This window comes from Lotus japonicus, chromosome 1 (genome assembly GCF_012489685.1).
Source record: "Lotus japonicus ecotype B-129 chromosome 1, LjGifu_v1.2".
Classification (NCBI taxonomy): domain Eukaryota; kingdom Viridiplantae; phylum Streptophyta; class Magnoliopsida; order Fabales; family Fabaceae; genus Lotus; species Lotus japonicus.
The window spans coordinates 1,650,413-1,668,371 of record NC_080041.1 but is presented as its reverse complement, the minus strand read 5'-3'; the positions used below and the strand labels follow the sequence as shown (position 1 = coordinate 1,668,371).

The 17,959-nt window shown below is 36.3% G+C and overlaps 4 protein-coding genes across 4 annotated transcripts; 3 read left to right on the top strand and 1 right to left on the bottom strand.

Moving 5' to 3' along the window:
- Positions 1-590: 590 nt before the first annotated feature.
- LOC130732956 (uridine kinase-like protein 4) lies at positions 591-7,058 on the top strand. Its single transcript, XM_057584979.1, has 15 exons — positions 591-800; positions 1,245-1,382; positions 2,102-2,193; positions 2,872-2,941; positions 3,236-3,354; positions 3,969-4,065; positions 4,411-4,490; positions 4,777-4,971; positions 5,067-5,150; positions 5,244-5,304; positions 5,581-5,641; positions 6,006-6,099; positions 6,185-6,257; positions 6,351-6,433; positions 6,550-7,058. The coding sequence occupies exons 2-15, from the start codon at positions 1,256-1,258 to the stop codon at positions 6,727-6,729; spliced, it is 1,416 nt and encodes a 471-aa protein (XP_057440962.1). The 5' UTR covers positions 591-800; positions 1,245-1,255; the 3' UTR covers positions 6,730-7,058.
- Positions 7,059-7,747: 689 nt separating this feature from the next.
- Positions 7,748-11,267, top strand: LOC130732957 (fructose-bisphosphate aldolase, cytoplasmic isozyme 1). Its single transcript, XM_057584980.1, has 4 exons — positions 7,748-7,887; positions 8,553-8,873; positions 9,344-9,705; positions 10,780-11,267. Exons 1-4 carry the CDS (start codon positions 7,860-7,862, stop codon positions 11,140-11,142), a joined length of 1,074 nt encoding a protein of 357 aa, XP_057440963.1. The 5' UTR covers positions 7,748-7,859; the 3' UTR covers positions 11,143-11,267.
- A 1,215-nt stretch (positions 11,268-12,482) lies between these two features.
- On the top strand, positions 12,483-13,595 carry LOC130732958 (putative F-box protein At4g05475). Its single transcript, XM_057584981.1, has 2 exons — positions 12,483-12,948; positions 13,063-13,595. Exons 1-2 carry the CDS (start codon positions 12,590-12,592, stop codon positions 13,340-13,342), a joined length of 639 nt encoding a protein of 212 aa, XP_057440964.1. The 5' UTR covers positions 12,483-12,589; the 3' UTR covers positions 13,343-13,595.
- A 1,951-nt stretch (positions 13,596-15,546) lies between these two features.
- Positions 15,547-16,566, bottom strand: LOC130732773 (F-box protein SKIP23-like). The gene has a single exon (XM_057584762.1). The coding sequence runs from the start codon at positions 16,564-16,566 to the stop codon at positions 15,547-15,549; it is 1,020 nt and encodes a 339-aa protein (XP_057440745.1).
- Positions 16,567-17,959: the final 1,393 nt, after the last annotated feature.

The window sequence follows — 17,959 nt, the reverse complement described above, 5'->3', positions numbered from 1 at the left end:
AACCAACATCGGTCTCTGGGCCCGGAAAACAGGAGACAGCGCGGTGGTGACATCTTATTTTCCAATCCTCATCTCATCACATCACTCCACCCAACTTACACAGACACCTTAACCTTCCTTCCATACATACAACCCAACTAACCCACTTTCAAGTTCCAACACACACGTACGGGTAAGTTTGGATTTCCGTTGAACTCAATGTAAAGTTAATATTAAAATTAATATGTCAAAATCTTACTTCACGTCGTGATAAATTATAATTTCTCAAGTGGTAAGAGTTAGAGACATAAGAGTTGAGTGGATTGAAGGGTGAAGGGTTTCGAGTTCGAACCCGAATGAAGAACTAATTTACTAACAGCTAACATTTCCCTATAAAAAAAATAATCTCTCAATTTATTCAAGATATATGAAATCACTTTTTCACATTTTCAATTCAAATCTACTAACATAAATCATTCCACTAATCATTCAGGAAGTAAATAAAATTTATCCATCTTTTGTTCCTCAAAATCCTGAGCTTACACATTTGTAGAATTGCAAAAAAAATCAACACTGTGTCTCCTAATTTCAGCCGAAAATCAAGGCATAATTTCTATTTCTCAATGAAATCCATGTCAGAGAATATAAATGGCAAAGAAAGATCATCACTGTAAAAAAAAATTAGGGATTGATCAAATTGATTGATTTGATTACTGCACCAATAAGAACCCTCTCTCACACCACTCTGCTACATATACATACATACATTGCCCCCTTTTCTTCCTTCTTCTTCTTCCTCTCTCTCCCTGTTCATTCACCAGGTACGTTTTCCAATCACCATTCTCTTTTTCATTCCTCACACCATCACCATTTGATTTGGATCTGGAATTTTCCTATAAAAAATTTGTCTTTATTTCGATTGAACTCAACGGCTATTATTATTAACATTCAACTGTCAAAATCTCTCCTTCTTCTTCTTCACCGCCATTTGTTGTTGTTATTCTAACAATGGTGAAGAAACAAGATCAAATCATACATAACAGGGAAAATAAAATTGGAAAATTGGAAAAAAATGAATTTTTTATGCTTTACTTGATCTGTGTTCAGCATTTTGTTACTAGAAGTAATTAAAAAGAGTTGGAATGATTTGCTTGAACATGAGCCAATGAATCAGACACAATTGCAATGCTATGTGTTTGTTTGTTTGTTTGTTTGTTTGTTGTTATTGATGATTGATTGGTCTGTTTGTGAATTTTGAACATCAGTTGTGGATTTGATGGGGTCTGCTTCTGAGGTTCATTTTTCTGGATTTCACATTGATGATGGATTGGAGAGAAGAAAGGGTGGCGCCGAGCAACCGACTACTTCGGCAACTGACATGTATAAACAGCCTTTTGTCATAGGTGAGTGTTTATTTTCTCTGCATCACAAGCTGCCAATGTAGTTGTCATGAAGATTACCTTTCTGTCTGTTTATGTTCTGGAACTCAATGGTGGTGCATTTACTTTGTCTCGGGTATGCTCTCATGTATATTAAAAGGACACTAAATATAGGAAAGATATTTATCCATACTCATTCCACCTCCACCTCTAAGGAGAGAGATTATGAATATAAGATGCATGAGTGACAAATATAATGAGGGATATGATAGGAAAAGAAGAGGGAGATACGGAGAAAAATTCAGTAGAAATGAGATGGAAGTGTGTGTCTCTGTCAATATATGAAAGTTGCTAAATATGCTTGTCTTACTGGTTTGGATGTTTGTGGATTTCACTGTTCTGCTGTGGCAGAGAAAATGTCAGTAGCCTTGTTTTTTTTTTCTTCACTCCTCACTCTTGGATGCGGTTCAAATGAGCCATTAGCTTTTTTGTTTCAGCGTACACGAACAAACTTACCATTGAAGACTATCTGAATTTAACGCAATTTTGTATTGGTTGGAGCAATGGAATTTCTTTAAACTAGAGCTTAGCTCCACTAGAAATAACCTGCTCAGAATTCATACGTTCTGTGAGAAGAAGTCACGGTCATCTTCTTGTGTAAACTTAGAAAAATTTCCATGAAATGTAAATACTTCTCATTTGATGTAATTTTTAATTATTTTTTTCGTTTGTGCATATTGCAGGTGTTGCTGGGGGAGCAGCGTCTGGCAAGACAGCAGTTTGTGATATGATTATTCAACAGCTTCATGATCAAAGAGTTGTACTTGTTAATCAGGTGATGAATTCTTTCTATAAATTTATTGATGGTGAAATTGTGAGCATGTATAGCAATTTAGACTCAGGAAGACATTGAGGATAAGTGAAGAACATTTAGTTTTACAGAAAACAGAACTAATAGTTAGTGCTCCAAGCCTTATAAGCATTCAGTTCCCACCTTAATCTTAATCCCCTTGGTTTTGTATGGTTTTATTTCCTTATATCTGAAGAATCTATTGGAATGATCCTATCCTATCAGCTTTCTTTGGTATTTTCATGGTAACATTGACACTTTGTTAGCTACCATTTATAACACCAAAATTCCTACACTTTTCTGTTTATTTACTCAATTAGATTTAGTATTCTGGCGTTCTGACCTCCTCTGTTATCATGAACGTATACGTGTTTCTCTCAATTTTCAAAATACCAAATTGCCAATAACTTTCTCTATCAAAAGAGGTCTACATTTTGAAGATATGATGCACCGTTGTTTTGGTGATATAGAAAAAGATTTCTTACTCTCCATTTAATAAGTTGTTTGTCACATTTTGCTTTTTCTATTTCGACTTTTGTCTTCTTTGATCGAAGTTTGTCACATTTCTTACTCTCCATTTTATAAATTCTGATTGATGTTTCTTTATGTACTCATGACGATGATATGTTTAGCATAATGAAGGGTTTCGTTTATTTACAACAGGATTCTTTTTACCATAGTTTGACTGAGGAGGAACTTACAAGAGTACAAGATTACAACTTTGATCATCCTGGTCAGTTCAAGTGTACTCATTGGTCTCTCATTATTAGTGACTGACTTTGTATTGATATCGTGAGAATTTTTTTAAAGGTTGAATTTGTGTTCCGTTTCAATGATGTGACTCAATTACCTAGCTAGGAAAATGAGTAGCTCAAGCCACACAGTAGTATATAATACACCTGAAATGTGATAAGGCTTTAATCTGGAAAATTTGACAATTGGATTTTCCTAATGCAAACACAAATGGTGGTTCTTGTACTGTGTAGCTCCTTGCGCTAACTCTAATAAATGTTGCTGATATCCTCAGAAGCTTTTGATACTCAACAATTGCTATGCGTCCTGGACAAGTTGAAGCGTGGCCAAGCAGTAGATATACCGAAGTATGACTTCAAGGGTTATAAGAATGATGTGTTTCCAGCAAGAAGGGTATCTTGAATTTTCATTCTATTCATAATTTTATTCCTTTTTCTCAAGATGCATAAAGGCCAAGATTGAAATGGCCTTCTTTTTTCGAGTTTTTTATTATTATGCTAAACATTACTCCCTCCGTCCCCATATATAAGTCACTTTTTTAGAGTTTTTTTAGTCCCAATATATAAGTCACTTTATAATACCAATGAAGCATTTAATACATTTTTTCCAAACTTACCCTCATATTTAATATGAAAGAGGTAATGTAGTTTTGAAAAGAAATTAATTTGGAGAGAGAAGCTGATGGGTAATCTAGGAAACTCAATAAAACTTTTTACAAATTTAATGCTAACAACATCTTTTCTTAATCCTAGAGAATTAGGTAAAAGTGACTTATAAATGGGGACGGAGGGAGTAGTTTTTTATTGCAAAGAGAAAGTCTAAAATATATTTACATGATAATGGTTTTCAAATTCGGATTTGAATGATTTGGTGCACTAATGATTACCAAATCATGCAATTCATGATTCTTCTGGCTATTCTCTCCACCAGAAGGCAAATATATCTGGAATTAGATTTTAGTCATGCTTCCACTTTATGTTGGTTTAATTTGTTCAATTTTTTTTCAGTTAAACCCTGCGGATGTAATAATTTTGGAAGGCATCCTGGTTTTCCATGATCCTCGTGTCCGAGCATTGATGAATATGAAGATATTTGTTGACACAGGTCGCTTGTTATTTTTGTTCCCATTTAACTTGTATATCTTATTATGTTGTATGCTTTCTGTGGTATTTCTTATTCATATTGGATCTGTTGTCTTTTTCATTTTCCTTTTGATCTCATGGTCTTTTATTTCTTCATAATTCACATTGTGATAGAGGAAAATAAATGTTCTTCTTCAGGTGCTAGTGATGCTATATGTTCATTGTTTCCCCCCACATTTATTGGCTCCTTTATATTAGCAGTTCCCTATATCTTGCCTTCTAGTTATTTCATAAGCTTGTACATTTTTTGTCTTTGTTGCTCAACTAAGTTAGGCTGTCACTTTACATTGTAAAATGTCCAGTGCAGATGCTGATGTTCGTCTGGCAAGAAGGATTAAGCGTGATACAGCTGTGAATTCTCGCGATATTGGAGCGGTCCTTGATCAGGTAGCAACTTTCAACCGCACTACTTTCACCGTCTTTCCCCTCATATTTCCTACATTCACTGCATTTCAAGGCTTGGAAATGTCATTTTAGTTCATGCTGCTGATCATTTATTATGCAAGTACCTTGATTAGGAAACCTGTCATTATTCAGTTTTTATAGAATTAAATCTTCAGGGATTTATGTGTCATGTATGTGCTTATGATAGTACTGATTAAACTAATGTATTCTATGTTTGTTTTTTTACTACATTTTAGTAGCTGATTTTTCTGTTACATATTGGTTGCAGTATTCTAAATTTGTGAAGCCAGCTTTTGATGACTTTATCCTTCCAACAAAGAAGTATGCAGATATCATTATACCCCGTGGAGGAGATAATCATGTGGCTATTGATTTGATTGTACAACACATTCGTACAAAGCTTGGTCAGCATGACCTGTGTAAAATATATCCTAATTTATATGTCATTCAGTCTACTTTTCAGGTACCCCTTTATTGCTGGTTATCTCCTTTCATCTAAAGCTAAAAAATATGTTTGCTACTGAAAGTTGAATAGTAACTGTAATTGCTGCTATACAGATACGGGGTATGCATACCCTGATACGTGATTCTCAGACAACGAAGCATGACTTTGTATTTTATGCTGACCGTTTGATTCGTTTGGTATGTGAATAAGGTTCCTTTGTTGCTTTTTGATTTTAGTGGTGGTATGACACTTTCTTAGTAGTTTTCACAACAATTTCCTCACTTGACCAGGTTGTAGAACATGGGCTCGGGCATCTTCCATTTACAGAAAAACAAGTAATCACCCCTACTGGTAAGCTGTTCTCTTCTAAAATGATAATTATCCTGGTTTGTATTATTTGTATCTCTAAGGGTGCATCATTCTCTGGCATATTATTGTACTTGAAAGACATGTTCAATGTTTTGTTGTTCATGGTGTTAATTGCTGTAATTGTGATACTAACAACTTCTCCATTTCTTTCTTCCTTTGTGTTGCTGATATTCTTGTTCAGATATTTACACAATAGAATTAGTTGTTTCATGCCTGATCCTTTTTATGGTAACAGCTGATTCTTGTCCTTCAATGCAGGGTCTGTATACAGTGGTGTGGATTTTTGTAAGAGATTGTGTGGTGTCTCCATCATCAGGAGGTATTGGTCTATTCAAAAGCAGAAGTCACTGGAGCAAATGATTAAACATTGGCATCTTTGCTTCAAACTAGCAACTAAAAGATTTTCTCTGAAACCTCATTAAACAATTCCATAACTAAAGAGAAAGATCTATTACGGGTTAAGGTTTAGAATCGTCAAAATTTTTAGATTTCATATAGTGGTAATTGTTTTCCTATAAACTATTATCTAAATCCATCCCCCATCATACTTTAAGAGACTAGTTCTTTTTTCCTTACTATAGCCGGTTTGATGTGAACCTATGATCACTGCATTTTTTTTAAATAAATGCAATGCATTGGAAAGAATACTCTGTCCTTAAATTTGATACATTATCTAATTTCAGTGGGGAAAGCATGGAAAATGCTTTACGAGCCTGCTGCAAAGGTATCAAGATTGGGAAAATTCTTATTCATAGAGAAGGTGACAATGGTCAGCAGGTTTGTCATCTGCATGTATGCTTGAGTATATATCTGTGTTTGTTTCATTTATCAATATCTAACTTATCCTTTGATTATTGAGCAGCTAATATATGAGAAGTTGCCTAATGACATCTCAGATAGGCATGTGTTACTGTTGGATCCCATCTTAGGAACAGGTTTATATATTTTACATTAAGAGTGAACTGAGAACTTGATATTTGATTTTTTGGTTTTAGTTTAGATTAACCTTAGACTATCTTCATCTTTAGGTAATTCGGCTGTTCAAGCAATTTCTTTACTTCTACAGAAGGGTGTACCTGAGTCCAACATTATATTTCTCAATCTCATATCTGTAAGTTACTGATATAATTATTACCTCTGTATATCTTGCCATTTTCATTATTTTCTGTTGCTTCTTTATCTGTATCCGATGCTGATGATGTTCTATATGTGGTCGCATCTTGCCAGGCACCTCAAGGTTTGCATATGGTCTGCAAAAGCTTTCCGAGGATAAAAATTGTGACATCTGAGATTGACACCGGTTTGAATGAAGATTTCCGCGTCGTACCTGGGATGGGTGAGTTTGGGGATAGGTACTTTGGAACAGATGATGATGACCAGCTGGTGGTGGCTCCTTCTCAGCAGTGAAACTTGAGCAGGATCCAACATATTTTTGGCTGATCATTGTAAACGTGATTTGGACTGGAAAGAAAAGTTGAACATTGCTGAATTAAGACTCTGCTGGGTCTTGAGTTATAGTTTTAATTCAATTTTGATCATAACCCATGTTTTGTTTTACAAACGGAAGCATAATGGAAATGCTCCAATGCAAATTTTATCTTTTATTATTATACCAGAATTTTTGTTTGAATTCATTCTTTGCTGAAACGGGCTTATCATAATACATGTTCACTGAGCCCCGAGATTTTGACTTTATATATAGAAATGAATATACAAAAGCTCTTGAATTTATTTTATGATGAGTACACAATTTCTTTGATAACTAAATTTCTGTAAGTTTCTGTGTGTACAAGTTTCTCTTCTGTCTTGCCTTACAGTCTATGAAGGTTTCAAGGATGAAATGCACGTGACGTAGCTTGAGGATTGGACTTAATTCTGAAAATAGACAAAATGACAATAATTAAATAATGTGGCTGAGGCAGAGTTCTGCAAACAATCCACATAGTAGATATCTTGATGAAAATATCAGTAGACAATCCATCGGCTGCATACAACGAAAGGTAAGACATAAAAAGAAAAGCAAAAAATATATTAAGTAATGTGACATGAATTTTTTTTTAGGCTTTTGAAGTCTTTACTGCATATTTAGAAATTCTTTTACAATTGATTTTGACGATATAACCAATTATGAGAAGAAGTTTCTATGAGTAATTTTTAAATGTTAAAATTGATTTTGAAGAAAGAGAAATTGATTTAGATATTGATATTAAGAGTGAACCAAGTCCAAGAGGATGATGGGTGTGAGCTTCCACAAAATTTCATTTTTATCTGTAATTAGGTGACTGGAATATATTATTTGAAATGGCTGAATTGCCACTTGGCAAGGAGAAGAGAAGGATCACTCATTGCTCTATCCAAGAGGGATAACCTTCGTTAGGCTAATCCCAGGACACGTGTGTTTCTATTTGCATGGGCTGGGTAGAACGTCTTGGTATATTCCATTGAGAGATTTATCTATATAGCTTTGGTCCTGGCTAAACTCAGTTTTCGTGCTGTCGTCTGTTATCTGCTTCCCGCCATCCAATACCTTTTGAACCATGTCTGCCTTTGTTGGAAAGTATGCAGGTAACCTTTTCTCCCCTCTACTTTCTCACCCACACTACATACATACATGTATACAATATAAGAAAAATGATTTGTAGACATCCTCATTCTGCATGCATACACATCGCACAACTAGAATGAGAAAGTATAAGAATAAAAAGAAGTAATAGACGTGATATATGATTTGATATGATAAAATAATAGATAGAGAGAAAGACATGGTGTGTGTGAAGTGTCAGTCTGTTTAGATGTTTTAAGTATCGTTACTTTGAAAAACAATGAGTTATTGAACTACAAGCCTTGTCAAATTTTCCACAATAAAGCTTTGTTTAACAACAAAAGAGTAGCTTAGGAATGTAGCATAAACTCATTTGTTATTCATAAGTGTCATCTCTTGAAGGTTTTCATGTCTAAGAAGCACGCTCAACTTCAATCTTCATCAAGTTTATGACTTAAGGCAATAATAATAACTCTGACACTTAGGTTTCTGAATGGGGTGTTATACAAGAAACTAGCAGCCTAGAATGCATCATAAACTCATTTGTTACTCATAAGTGCCAAACCATAAAGGTTTTCATGTCTAAGAAGCTCCATCAACTTCAATCTTCATCAAGTATATGACTTATGCAATCATAATAACTCTTACACTTTGGTTCACAAACGGGGTGTTATAATATTTTATCCAGATGAGCTTATAAAGAATGCCAAGTACATAGCCACCCCTGGCAAGGGAATCTTGGCAGCAGATGAGAGCACAGGCACCATTGGCAAGCGTCTAGCCAGCATCAATGTGGAGAACATTGAGGCCAATCGCCAAGCACTGCGTGAGCTTCTCTTCACTTCCCCTGGTGCCCTGCAGTACCTCTCTGGTGTCATCCTCTTTGAGGAAACTCTCTACCAGAACAGCTCTGAGGGAAAGCCTTTTGTTGAGTTTCTCCAGGAGAACAATGTCATCCCAGGCATCAAAGTGGACAAGGGTGTTGTTGAATTGGCTGGAACAAATGGCGGTGAGACTCTTGAAATAATGGCATTCAAGTTTTATTGATATTCATTATTTTTCCATTTATAGTCATTACAAATTGATTGATACTCATTCACAATTCATAAGAAGAATTACGTTCACTTTTATCTTATCTTAAAGTGTGTTGTGTATACTTACGAATAAGAGAGTTTTTTTTGCAACAATAGGGATAGAAATATAGAATTATATTACTTCATTTCATACTTCTTCATCTTGATCTTGGTCGTTTTCTATTCCTACTTCATTCCATTCATTTTTTGGCCAACTATTTTGTAAGGTTTCAAACTCCTATTTTTGAGTGCATGAGTTCAGAAACTCCTGATCTTTGAGTAGGAGTGGCTGTGTTAACTTCGAAGAAAAGACATATCAAGTTGCACTATTGGTTGTGGAAATTTTTGCTTTTAAGGACCGTTCACAACCATTATTCCATCAATCTGATCATATTTTTTCTAACAGAGACCACCACACAAGGCTTTGACTCTCTTGGAGCAAGGTGCCAGCAGTATTACAAGGCTGGTGCAAGGTTTGCCAAGTGGCGCGCGGTGCTCAAGATTGGGCCCACTGAGCCCTCTGAGCTGTCCATCCAGCAGAATGCTCAGGGCTTGGCCCGCTATGCCATCATTTGCCAGGAGAATGGGCTTGTGCCCATTGTTGAGCCTGAGATTTTAACTGATGGGGATCATGACATTGCCAAATGTGCTGCTGTTACTGAAACTGTGCTTGCAGCTGTTTACAAGGCCCTGAATGAGCAGCATGTTCTTCTTGAAGGAACCCTTCTCAAGCCCAACATGGTTACCCCTGGCTCTGATAGCCCAAAGGTAATAGTTTAAAAATGATTGCAGCAAAAAAATGGACCTGAAGCATACTTAGCAATACTTCCATTGGTTCCATGTTACACACACATCCACATGTTTGCATTCAGTTATTGAATAAAGTTCCTCAACCTGAGATTCTTATTGATGGCAGATAAAATAGGACTAATAAGAGGGATGGAGTATGGGAAAAAAAATTATTCACACTCAAATTCCGCTTCCACCACCTTAGAGAGAATAGGAATAGACGAGACATAGGTGAGAGATGTGATAGAAAAAATATAGAGATAAAAAGTATAAGTGGGTGAAAATATGATGGAAAAGAAAGTGAGTGTGTCCATATCAAACTATGTTTAGATATCTATTGGCTCTGGTGTAAATGGACGTTAGCCCACTGATAGGATTGCATATCACTTGGGTTGTTAGTGAGTTAGTCACGTGGGTTGTTAGTCTTAAAGGGAAGCCTATGTATAAGAAAGGGTTAGAGAACATTAGTCATCTGGTTATTCATTTTGGGAATTGGGTTCTTGAGAGAGAAGTGGTTCTCTCTTGGGTTAGGGAAGGCGTTTGGTATCCTTCCTTGTATCTTTCCCCTAATCCCCAATTGGGAATTAGGGTTCTTCTATCAATAAACTACTGCTGATTTTGTGAGTTCTATCAAGACAACATAGAATGTTGTAATATCATGTTGGGATCAACTACTCTTTCATCAGAATCAATTATGAAACCCAAAAGCTACCCATAGAAGCTTCTTCCAAGAACTGATTCAGACTTCTTAATCAATTGTAACCATAAAAGTTTCCATACATGCATTTACTGTGTGTTTGAATACCGATTGAATACAATATGAATGAATTTCCATCTCAATCTATAACCACAAGAAGAGTTTTGTTCACTTTCTGTCTTGAAATGTGTGCCAATGTCTGTTTGCTCAGAATCCAACAAATATCCAAACATAGCTTTATGGATTGGAATGTAGATCCATTCCCATTGCACTCACTCAGCTGCAGTAAAAGTTGATGAAGGTATAGTGTCATGTCATTAACTTGTAAAAGAAAATAAAAATGAACTTTTGTGCAGGTAACTCCTGAGGTGATTGCTGAACACACAGTCACTGCACTCCGCAGAACTGTCCCAGCTGCAGTGCCAGGGATTGTGTTTCTGTCTGGTGGACAGAGTGAAGAACAAGCCACTCTCAATCTCAATGCAATGAACAAGCTGGAGGTGTTGAAGCCATGGGCCCTCTCATTCTCATTTGGGCGAGCACTGCAGCAAAGCACACTCAAGACATGGGCTGGGAAGAAAGAGAGTGTGACCAAAGCTCAAGAGGTATTTCTGGCAAGGTGCAAGGCCAATTCTGAGGCTACTCTTGGGAAGTATGGTGGTGGAAGTGGGAGTGGTTTGGCTTCTGAGAATTTGTATGTCAAGGACTACAAGTATTAGGCTTCTAAATGAAGCTGGGGTGGGTGCATTTTAGTCCTATGTATGGTGCAGCATAAGCTTTTTCTTCTGATTAACATGCTTTATTTTGGGTACATATTCTTATAAAATACCACTTTATAACCTTATACTATAGGAGCTAATTCTAATGTCAAATGATGATGGTGCCCCTATAGAGAATAACTGTTACATTGTGAAAATTTGCTCATTTAAATGGAGCCATGAAGACAAATTTTTAGTACACCCGTGATAGATAATCCTCCATTTTAAAGTAAGACAATAGACATTTATGATAAATTATTTCTATCTTTTAAAATTGAAAAAAAAAATAGAATAATTGTTACAGGACTACTGAAAATTCGCTATGCAATTTCATATGTCAAAGCAGACAAGCAGTGTCATGATAATTTGAAGGAAAGACAAGACTCTAAACAACAAATTAACATAGTCAAGATATGATGAGTTCCAAAGTCAGCTTCTCTTTATCTCTTTTGTGTAATCAAAAGCAGGTGGAGTTCTTTAAGAAGGTTGTGCAAGATATCAATTAGTTTGCCTTCGTTAAGGATTCGTCATATCATATTAGACTGATGCAGATTGTCTTCTTTAATATTTGCTCTTTTAAAAAAGAAAAAGACCTCCATAAGATTGAAATATGAATATATGATTGCTATTTTCACTTTGTCATTGCAAAAGAAAAATGGTTAGTAAAGCACAAAACGGATTGAACTAATGTTAGAGATTAGACCAAACCTCTTATAACAACGAGTCATGAAGTGAAGTAACTATTTCAAAAGTTTAGCCTTTTCCATGAAAACACACAAATTGTTTTATATTATACATCTACCATGAACACTACAACTCCCAAACTTTCCCCACACGTATACACATTTTGTACCAGCAGCTAGAACAAAAGACTTTCAAAAACAGGACACACACAAGAAAGGACAGTTGAAACAAATTAAGGAAAAAAAAGGAGATGCTCAAATGGGAATTTATCATTTCAATCGTATTTCAAAATTTAGAATAAATAGTAAATGTTTTTTTTTTTTGAAATAACAAATAGTAAATGTTATCACTTTAACACTTTCTTTTCAATAATCAATACTATTTCTGAATTATTTGAAATTGATATTAGGTCCACTAAATTATTTGGCCCCACTACATTGAGAAAAAAGAGTTCTAATGATTGATATGGTAAAATTATAGTATTGGAAAGGAAGAGAATTTTAAATTCTACGGCTACCTATATTTCCTTGGGATATGTTGTTGACTTATAAATGCTATACTTGTAAACTAATTTAAGGTTAAAACACATCTCAGTATAATTATTTACCCATCAATCCAAAGGAAATTAAACTACCTTGAGAAACTTAAAATTTTCAAACTTGTGCATAGGTAGCCGTTTGAAACTTACCTATAAATATATTAGTACACCTCAAACCAAGTTCTTATGGTTGGTTTTGTTTGCAATTGCAGGATGGTATATTTGAGATCGAGGAAGAAAGTGAAGGGAGAGGGGCCAAACTGGCTTGAGCTTCCAAGAGACATCATAGCAAGGATATTCCAAAGGCTCGATGCTGTTGAAGTTGTGATGAGTGCATCTCATGTGTGCTCTTTGTGGAGGAACATCTGCAAAGATCCTCTCATGTGGCGTACCATTGACATGACTAATCTCTGCACTCGCAATATTAGACGCTACGATTTGGATAAGGTTTGTCGTTGTGTTGTTCAACGAAGTAGCGGTCATCTAGAAGACATTCGAATTGAGTGTTTTGCCACCGATAATCTCCTCAAATACATTGGCGAAAGGTAGAATTTTATTTTCTATATATATTTGCTTGTTATGAGCATTTCTAAATTTAGTTGCCATGAATTACTAGTTTATATATGATTGTCTTATCAGTTTTTCTTTAAATTTTAAAGCACAAGCCATGTACGTAGCATACAACTTGCAAACTGCTGGAGTATTTCAAATAAAGGATTGCTTGCCATTCTTGATGGTTTCCCTCTTCTGGAATATCTTGACCTCCGTGGTTGTTTCGGTGTTCGTCTGAGAGGAAGTTTGGCTAAAAGGTGCCTTAAGCAGATAAAATATTTGCAGCACCAAGATAGCTCCATTTCTGAGTCAAACATTTTACCGTCACACTTGAGGCCCAAGAGGAACAGAAGGAGACCCCTATACCTGAATGATTATGTATGCTAATGATTATCAATGTATCTTTGATAAAAATTGTTACAGCTATGAATTCCCTAAACTTTAGGAATTAAAAACATGAAGTTAAAAATCATTTTAAGATTGACATGAAAGTTGAATATTATTCTAGGTTTCTGTCCTAGTTTATCTTCAATTGAGCACCGCTAGTGTTCATCTGGTAGAATTAGAAAACTCTACCACTCCATCTGTCTTTGAAGGTGAAACGTATAAAGAGTGTGTCCTGCGCATTTTCAGAATTTTTTCAATATATACAAAATGGATCAACTTAATTCCTTGATTTTGTAAATTCTATTGTTTGCTAAAGTAATTGAGTTTCTTAGCGATTGAGTTAGAATAAATTCTCATTGACTAGAATCACTTATCTGTGCTTATATAGATGTTTGACAGTCGACTTAGTGAACTAATTTTATACCCGACTCAATTGTTCAGAGAAACTAGAGAACAGTTTCTGCGGCGGACAAAATCAATTATAGATTTCATATATAGTTGGATTTCACAACCTGACCTATATAGTTGGATTTCACAACATTACCTATATAGCTGGATTTCACTTTTCCTATAAATGCATCCAAACATAAGCTACTTTCCCTTTAAACTCATTTTTACCACAATCAAATTTACCAAAATTAATTCTACTCAAAATCAATTATGACAACATTGATCAACAAAGACTCCTCATCGCCATGTTGTACATTGTCTAGCTAACAGAACACAATTTGAGGACCAGTCATCTCTAAATTACTAAATAGCATATGCTATGCAACCAGTAAGATAAATGGACAAGATCCATGTAGAACCTCTCCTTAAATGTTCCCCTTGCATTGTAGTTGATCCTGTTGCTCTGCACCTGCCTTTGAAGCTTCACACCAACATCTTGAGGCAAAAACACCAAGCTGGACATGAACTGCACTGATTGCAACCTGGTTTCCCCTAGCCTCTGAGAGAAAGGCTTGATGGACTTTGATGAGATAAGCCTATCTGAGAAGAAAAGCTCAATGTCTATGAAATGCGGTGCTTATTTAAAGCTTGAATTGTGGCCGTTTCATTTGGGGCTTATTCTGTACCTCAAGCCAAACTCATCTACTCACTCCGGAATCGAGTCTCTATAAAATGTGCATTAGCTAGATAAGTGAGGGAAATTGTTCTTTCAACCACTACCATGCCTCTTAGCTTTTATTGACCTTACACTAAAGCACTCATGCATGCTTCTCTCTCTGGTTTTAGGTTACTGATGCCATACTATTCGTAAACATTTATGCTTCTAACTAATCCAGCATTAGTATCATAAGCCATTAGCAATATTGTTGTACTCTAACCCTAAATTATCCTGGATGCATTAATACAGCAATTTAGACAAGTCACCCCAACCTATGGCAATTTCTTAAAGAGTATAGTACCACATCCCAAATAAGTCCCAAAACAGCATATTTTGGTTTACAATCTTTCACTAGGTGCAAAATGAAGGAAAAGAAAACAGCAACATTGATATAAAATGTCATGTACCTACCTACCTGTAGTTGTATCCATATATATGACCAGACCATAATGAACAATAGCAAAAACAATTACCAGTTCCAAGAGTGGATAACATACACAGCATCCGGAAAGCCCATGAATATATGAATATGAGTGTGTATTTCTATCTAAATTTACCAGCAGAATCAGAAAACATTATGGCATATAGAAGTTACTCTTCCAAATTTGGAGAAAACTAAAAACATGTCCAATATCACTGAATAGAATATTAGAACAACCTGTTATAATTGAACAACTTGTTATAATCAAACAACCTGGAATAATCAGGATGATACATCGTACAGAAACTTAGAGAAGTCACCCCACCCCAACCCATGTAAGTCCCAAAACAACATCTTTTAGTTTACAATCATTCACTAGGTGCAAAATGGATAAAAAGAAAACAGCAACACTGATATATAAAATATCCTGTACCTACCTGTAGTTGTATTGTACCCATATGACCAGACCATAATGAACAATGGCAAAAACAATTACTAGTTCCAAGAGTGGGTAACATACTCAAACACAACATCCAGAAAGCACGTGAATATATCAGTATGAAATTCTATCTAATATTACCAGAAGAATCAGAAAACATGCATTATGGCATATAGAAGTTATTCTTCCAAATTTGGAGAAAATACATAACATTACCAATATCACTGAATAGAATATTAGAACAACCTGTTATAATCAAACAACCTGGAATAATCAGGATGATCAGACAAAGGCGAAGCCTGACCTACATCCAAAGGAAAAACACCAACTCCACCTTTCATGTTAGAATCTTCAAAGACCACACAGTTCCCCCTGTCAACGCGCAAATCCGAAGCGGAAGCAGAGAATGTGCACAAATCCCCCAAGAACAAAACTCGGTCCCCTAAACTCTTCACCTCCACCCAACTCCTCTCCTTCTCGTCAAGCCTAAACACTTGGTATGTGAATATCCTCCGCTTGTGCACCAGCAACAGGCTTCCCTCGCTCTCAACCAAGAACTTCCTGTTCTTGCCTAACACCGGCTTGGCGACCAGGTCCAGGTCCGGCCCTGACCCAACTGCGACGGTCCGACCGGCGAAGTGCACAGCGCAGGGCCGGCCGTTGAAGACACATACGTCGTCGTAGGGCGGGAACTCTTCCGGGGTGATTGTCCAGCACCCCTCGCTGAACCGGAAGTAGGTGAGCTTATTCTGGGATTGGTGAACCATGAGCAAGATAGAAACCTCTTGCTTTCCCTGACACGAGACAGTGATCGCCGCTGCCACCTTTGTCATAACAATTGAGTAGCGGTGGCAGGGACGATGAGCAGGAGGAGAGCGGTGGAGGACGAAGACGTTTCCGAGATCAATGACGGGGAGGTTGTAGAGGTCGAGGACGCGGGAGCAGTAGATGGGGAAGCTTGGGGAACAAGAAAGGGGGTTAGAGAGGAGGAGTCGGCCACGACGGTCTTGGCCGATTTGGACTAAGATGGGGGTTTGGATTGGATGGTGTGGGGGTGGCATGATGAGGAAGATGGTGCATTTGGAGAGGAAGTAGGAGGAAGCTTTGTGGAGGGGGAAGAGCGGGGTGGAGGAGGAGCGCCACCAGGAACAAACAGAACGGAAGCGGAGGAGGTAGAGTGGGCTGTCGAGGCGTTCCGATATCTGATGGAGGAGCTCCTTCGGCAGTTGAGACCAGTCTGCCTTTGGCTGCTGCATTTTTTCGGCGGGGAAGGAGACAACACAGTGAATATAAAAGAGAGCAAGGAAGGGTTAAAGAGTAATGATATATACACACCTCACTTTCTCTTCCATCTCATTTCCACACATTTTTCTTCCTATTTCTCTCTGCATTTCTGTCACATCACAAATCATATCACTCATTCCTCTCTCTTTTCTTCTTTTTTACATGAGGTGGAGGTGGAAATGGATTGTTGAGATAACATTATTCAAGGGTTAAATAATGTTTTGGTATATTATGTGGTACCCCGAATTTTTTTTTGGGTGTGGTACCCAAATTAGGTAATTTAATATATTATTATCATTTTATTTAAGGTAAATACTATATTTTTAGATTTTACTTCACTTGTCAGTTGACTTTATCTCATGAAATTCATTTTTTAATGAAAAATGGACGAGTGGTGAAAACGAATGATGATGTTGGAGATGCGCGTAAAATGATCATGGTTAATGGATGAACAAAGCTCAGAAAACACAACTCGCATATCTCATGTCCCTAAGAATTGAATACTACATTACTATAATATAACAAAATCAAAATTTTAATCGATACATGAGTCTTTATTATTGAACCAACTCATTTTAGATACCACGCCCCAAGGCTCAGATGGACTCACATCATCACACCACCGCCACTGGAATAGAACAGGGTACTTTGTCCCCCTCATTTCGACGAACTTTAAAAGAGACGTTGTCTATTACTAGAAAAACTCGGATTGAACCGCCAACACAGAGGCCCTCCAATAATTATCTTTACTATAAAACTTTTATTTGGTTAAACAATAAAAATTTCTGAAATTGATGCTTAACCCTAGTCTTTTAGGATTGATAAATGAGATCATCCATATATTACTTTTGCGATAGAGTATATTTGCATTTTAGAGAAATTTAAGCGTAGTGCAACACTGTTAGAAACTGTTAGAAAGTGCTGCAATTTTCTAGAGAAATCTAGATTTGCTACCTAGTCTAGAATGTTGTTTAAACAACTAGAAACAACCAAAAATAAAAAAATGTAAACCGACATGTCCAAGTCGATAGAACACTGCCTATATATATGGGATCAAAGCATTGCAATTGAGTGTGTGGAGAATCACTAATTCATCTCCACCACCATGTGTACTTGATCTATATAATGTATGAAAGCCACACTGCTAAGTTCACAATCCAATCTATTTTCTATTTTCTAACAGAAACCATGCGTTTGTCTTTTTATTTCTAAAAATATATTAAATATTTAGAAAATGCTATATTGCATGAGGTTTTGCTTTTGATAAACATGCTCTACACACTTGACATGTATGGTAAATTATTTCGTTTTCATTTTTCTAATTTAACTCTCACAGGTGAGAAACGTAGTCCAGACGATTTACTC

What these genes read in the sequence shown, in the direction of transcription:
- LOC130732958 (XM_057584981.1), top strand. Translation starts at nt 12,590, where the DNA reads ATGGTTGGTTTTGTTTGCAATTGCAGGATGGTATATTTGAGATCGAGG. An exon ending in CTCAAATACATTGGCGAAAG is followed by an intron (nt 12,949 to 13,062) that starts GTAGAATTTTAT and finishes TAAATTTTAAAG; the next exon opens with CACAAGCCATGTACGTAGCA.
- LOC130732956 (XM_057584979.1), top strand. Translation starts at nt 1,256, where the DNA reads ATGGGGTCTGCTTCTGAGGTTCATTTTTCTGGATTTCACATTGATGAT. An exon ending in CTGACCGTTTGATTCGTTTG is followed by an intron (nt 5,151 to 5,243) that starts GTATGTGAATAA and finishes TCACTTGACCAG; the next exon opens with GTTGTAGAACATGGGCTCGG. An exon ending in GGATCCCATCTTAGGAACAG is followed by an intron (nt 6,258 to 6,350) that starts GTTTATATATTT and finishes CTTCATCTTTAG; the next exon opens with GTAATTCGGCTGTTCAAGCA.
- LOC130732773 (XM_057584762.1), bottom strand. Translation starts at nt 16,566, where the DNA reads ATGCAGCAGCCAAAGGCAGACTGGTCTCAACTGCCGAAGGAGCTCCTC.
- LOC130732957 (XM_057584980.1), top strand. Translation starts at nt 7,860, where the DNA reads ATGTCTGCCTTTGTTGGAAAGTATGCAG. An exon ending in CTTTGTTGGAAAGTATGCAG is followed by an intron (nt 7,888 to 8,552) that starts GTAACCTTTTCT and finishes TATTTTATCCAG; the next exon opens with ATGAGCTTATAAAGAATGCC. An exon ending in CTGGCTCTGATAGCCCAAAG is followed by an intron (nt 9,706 to 10,779) that starts GTAATAGTTTAA and finishes ACTTTTGTGCAG; the next exon opens with GTAACTCCTGAGGTGATTGC.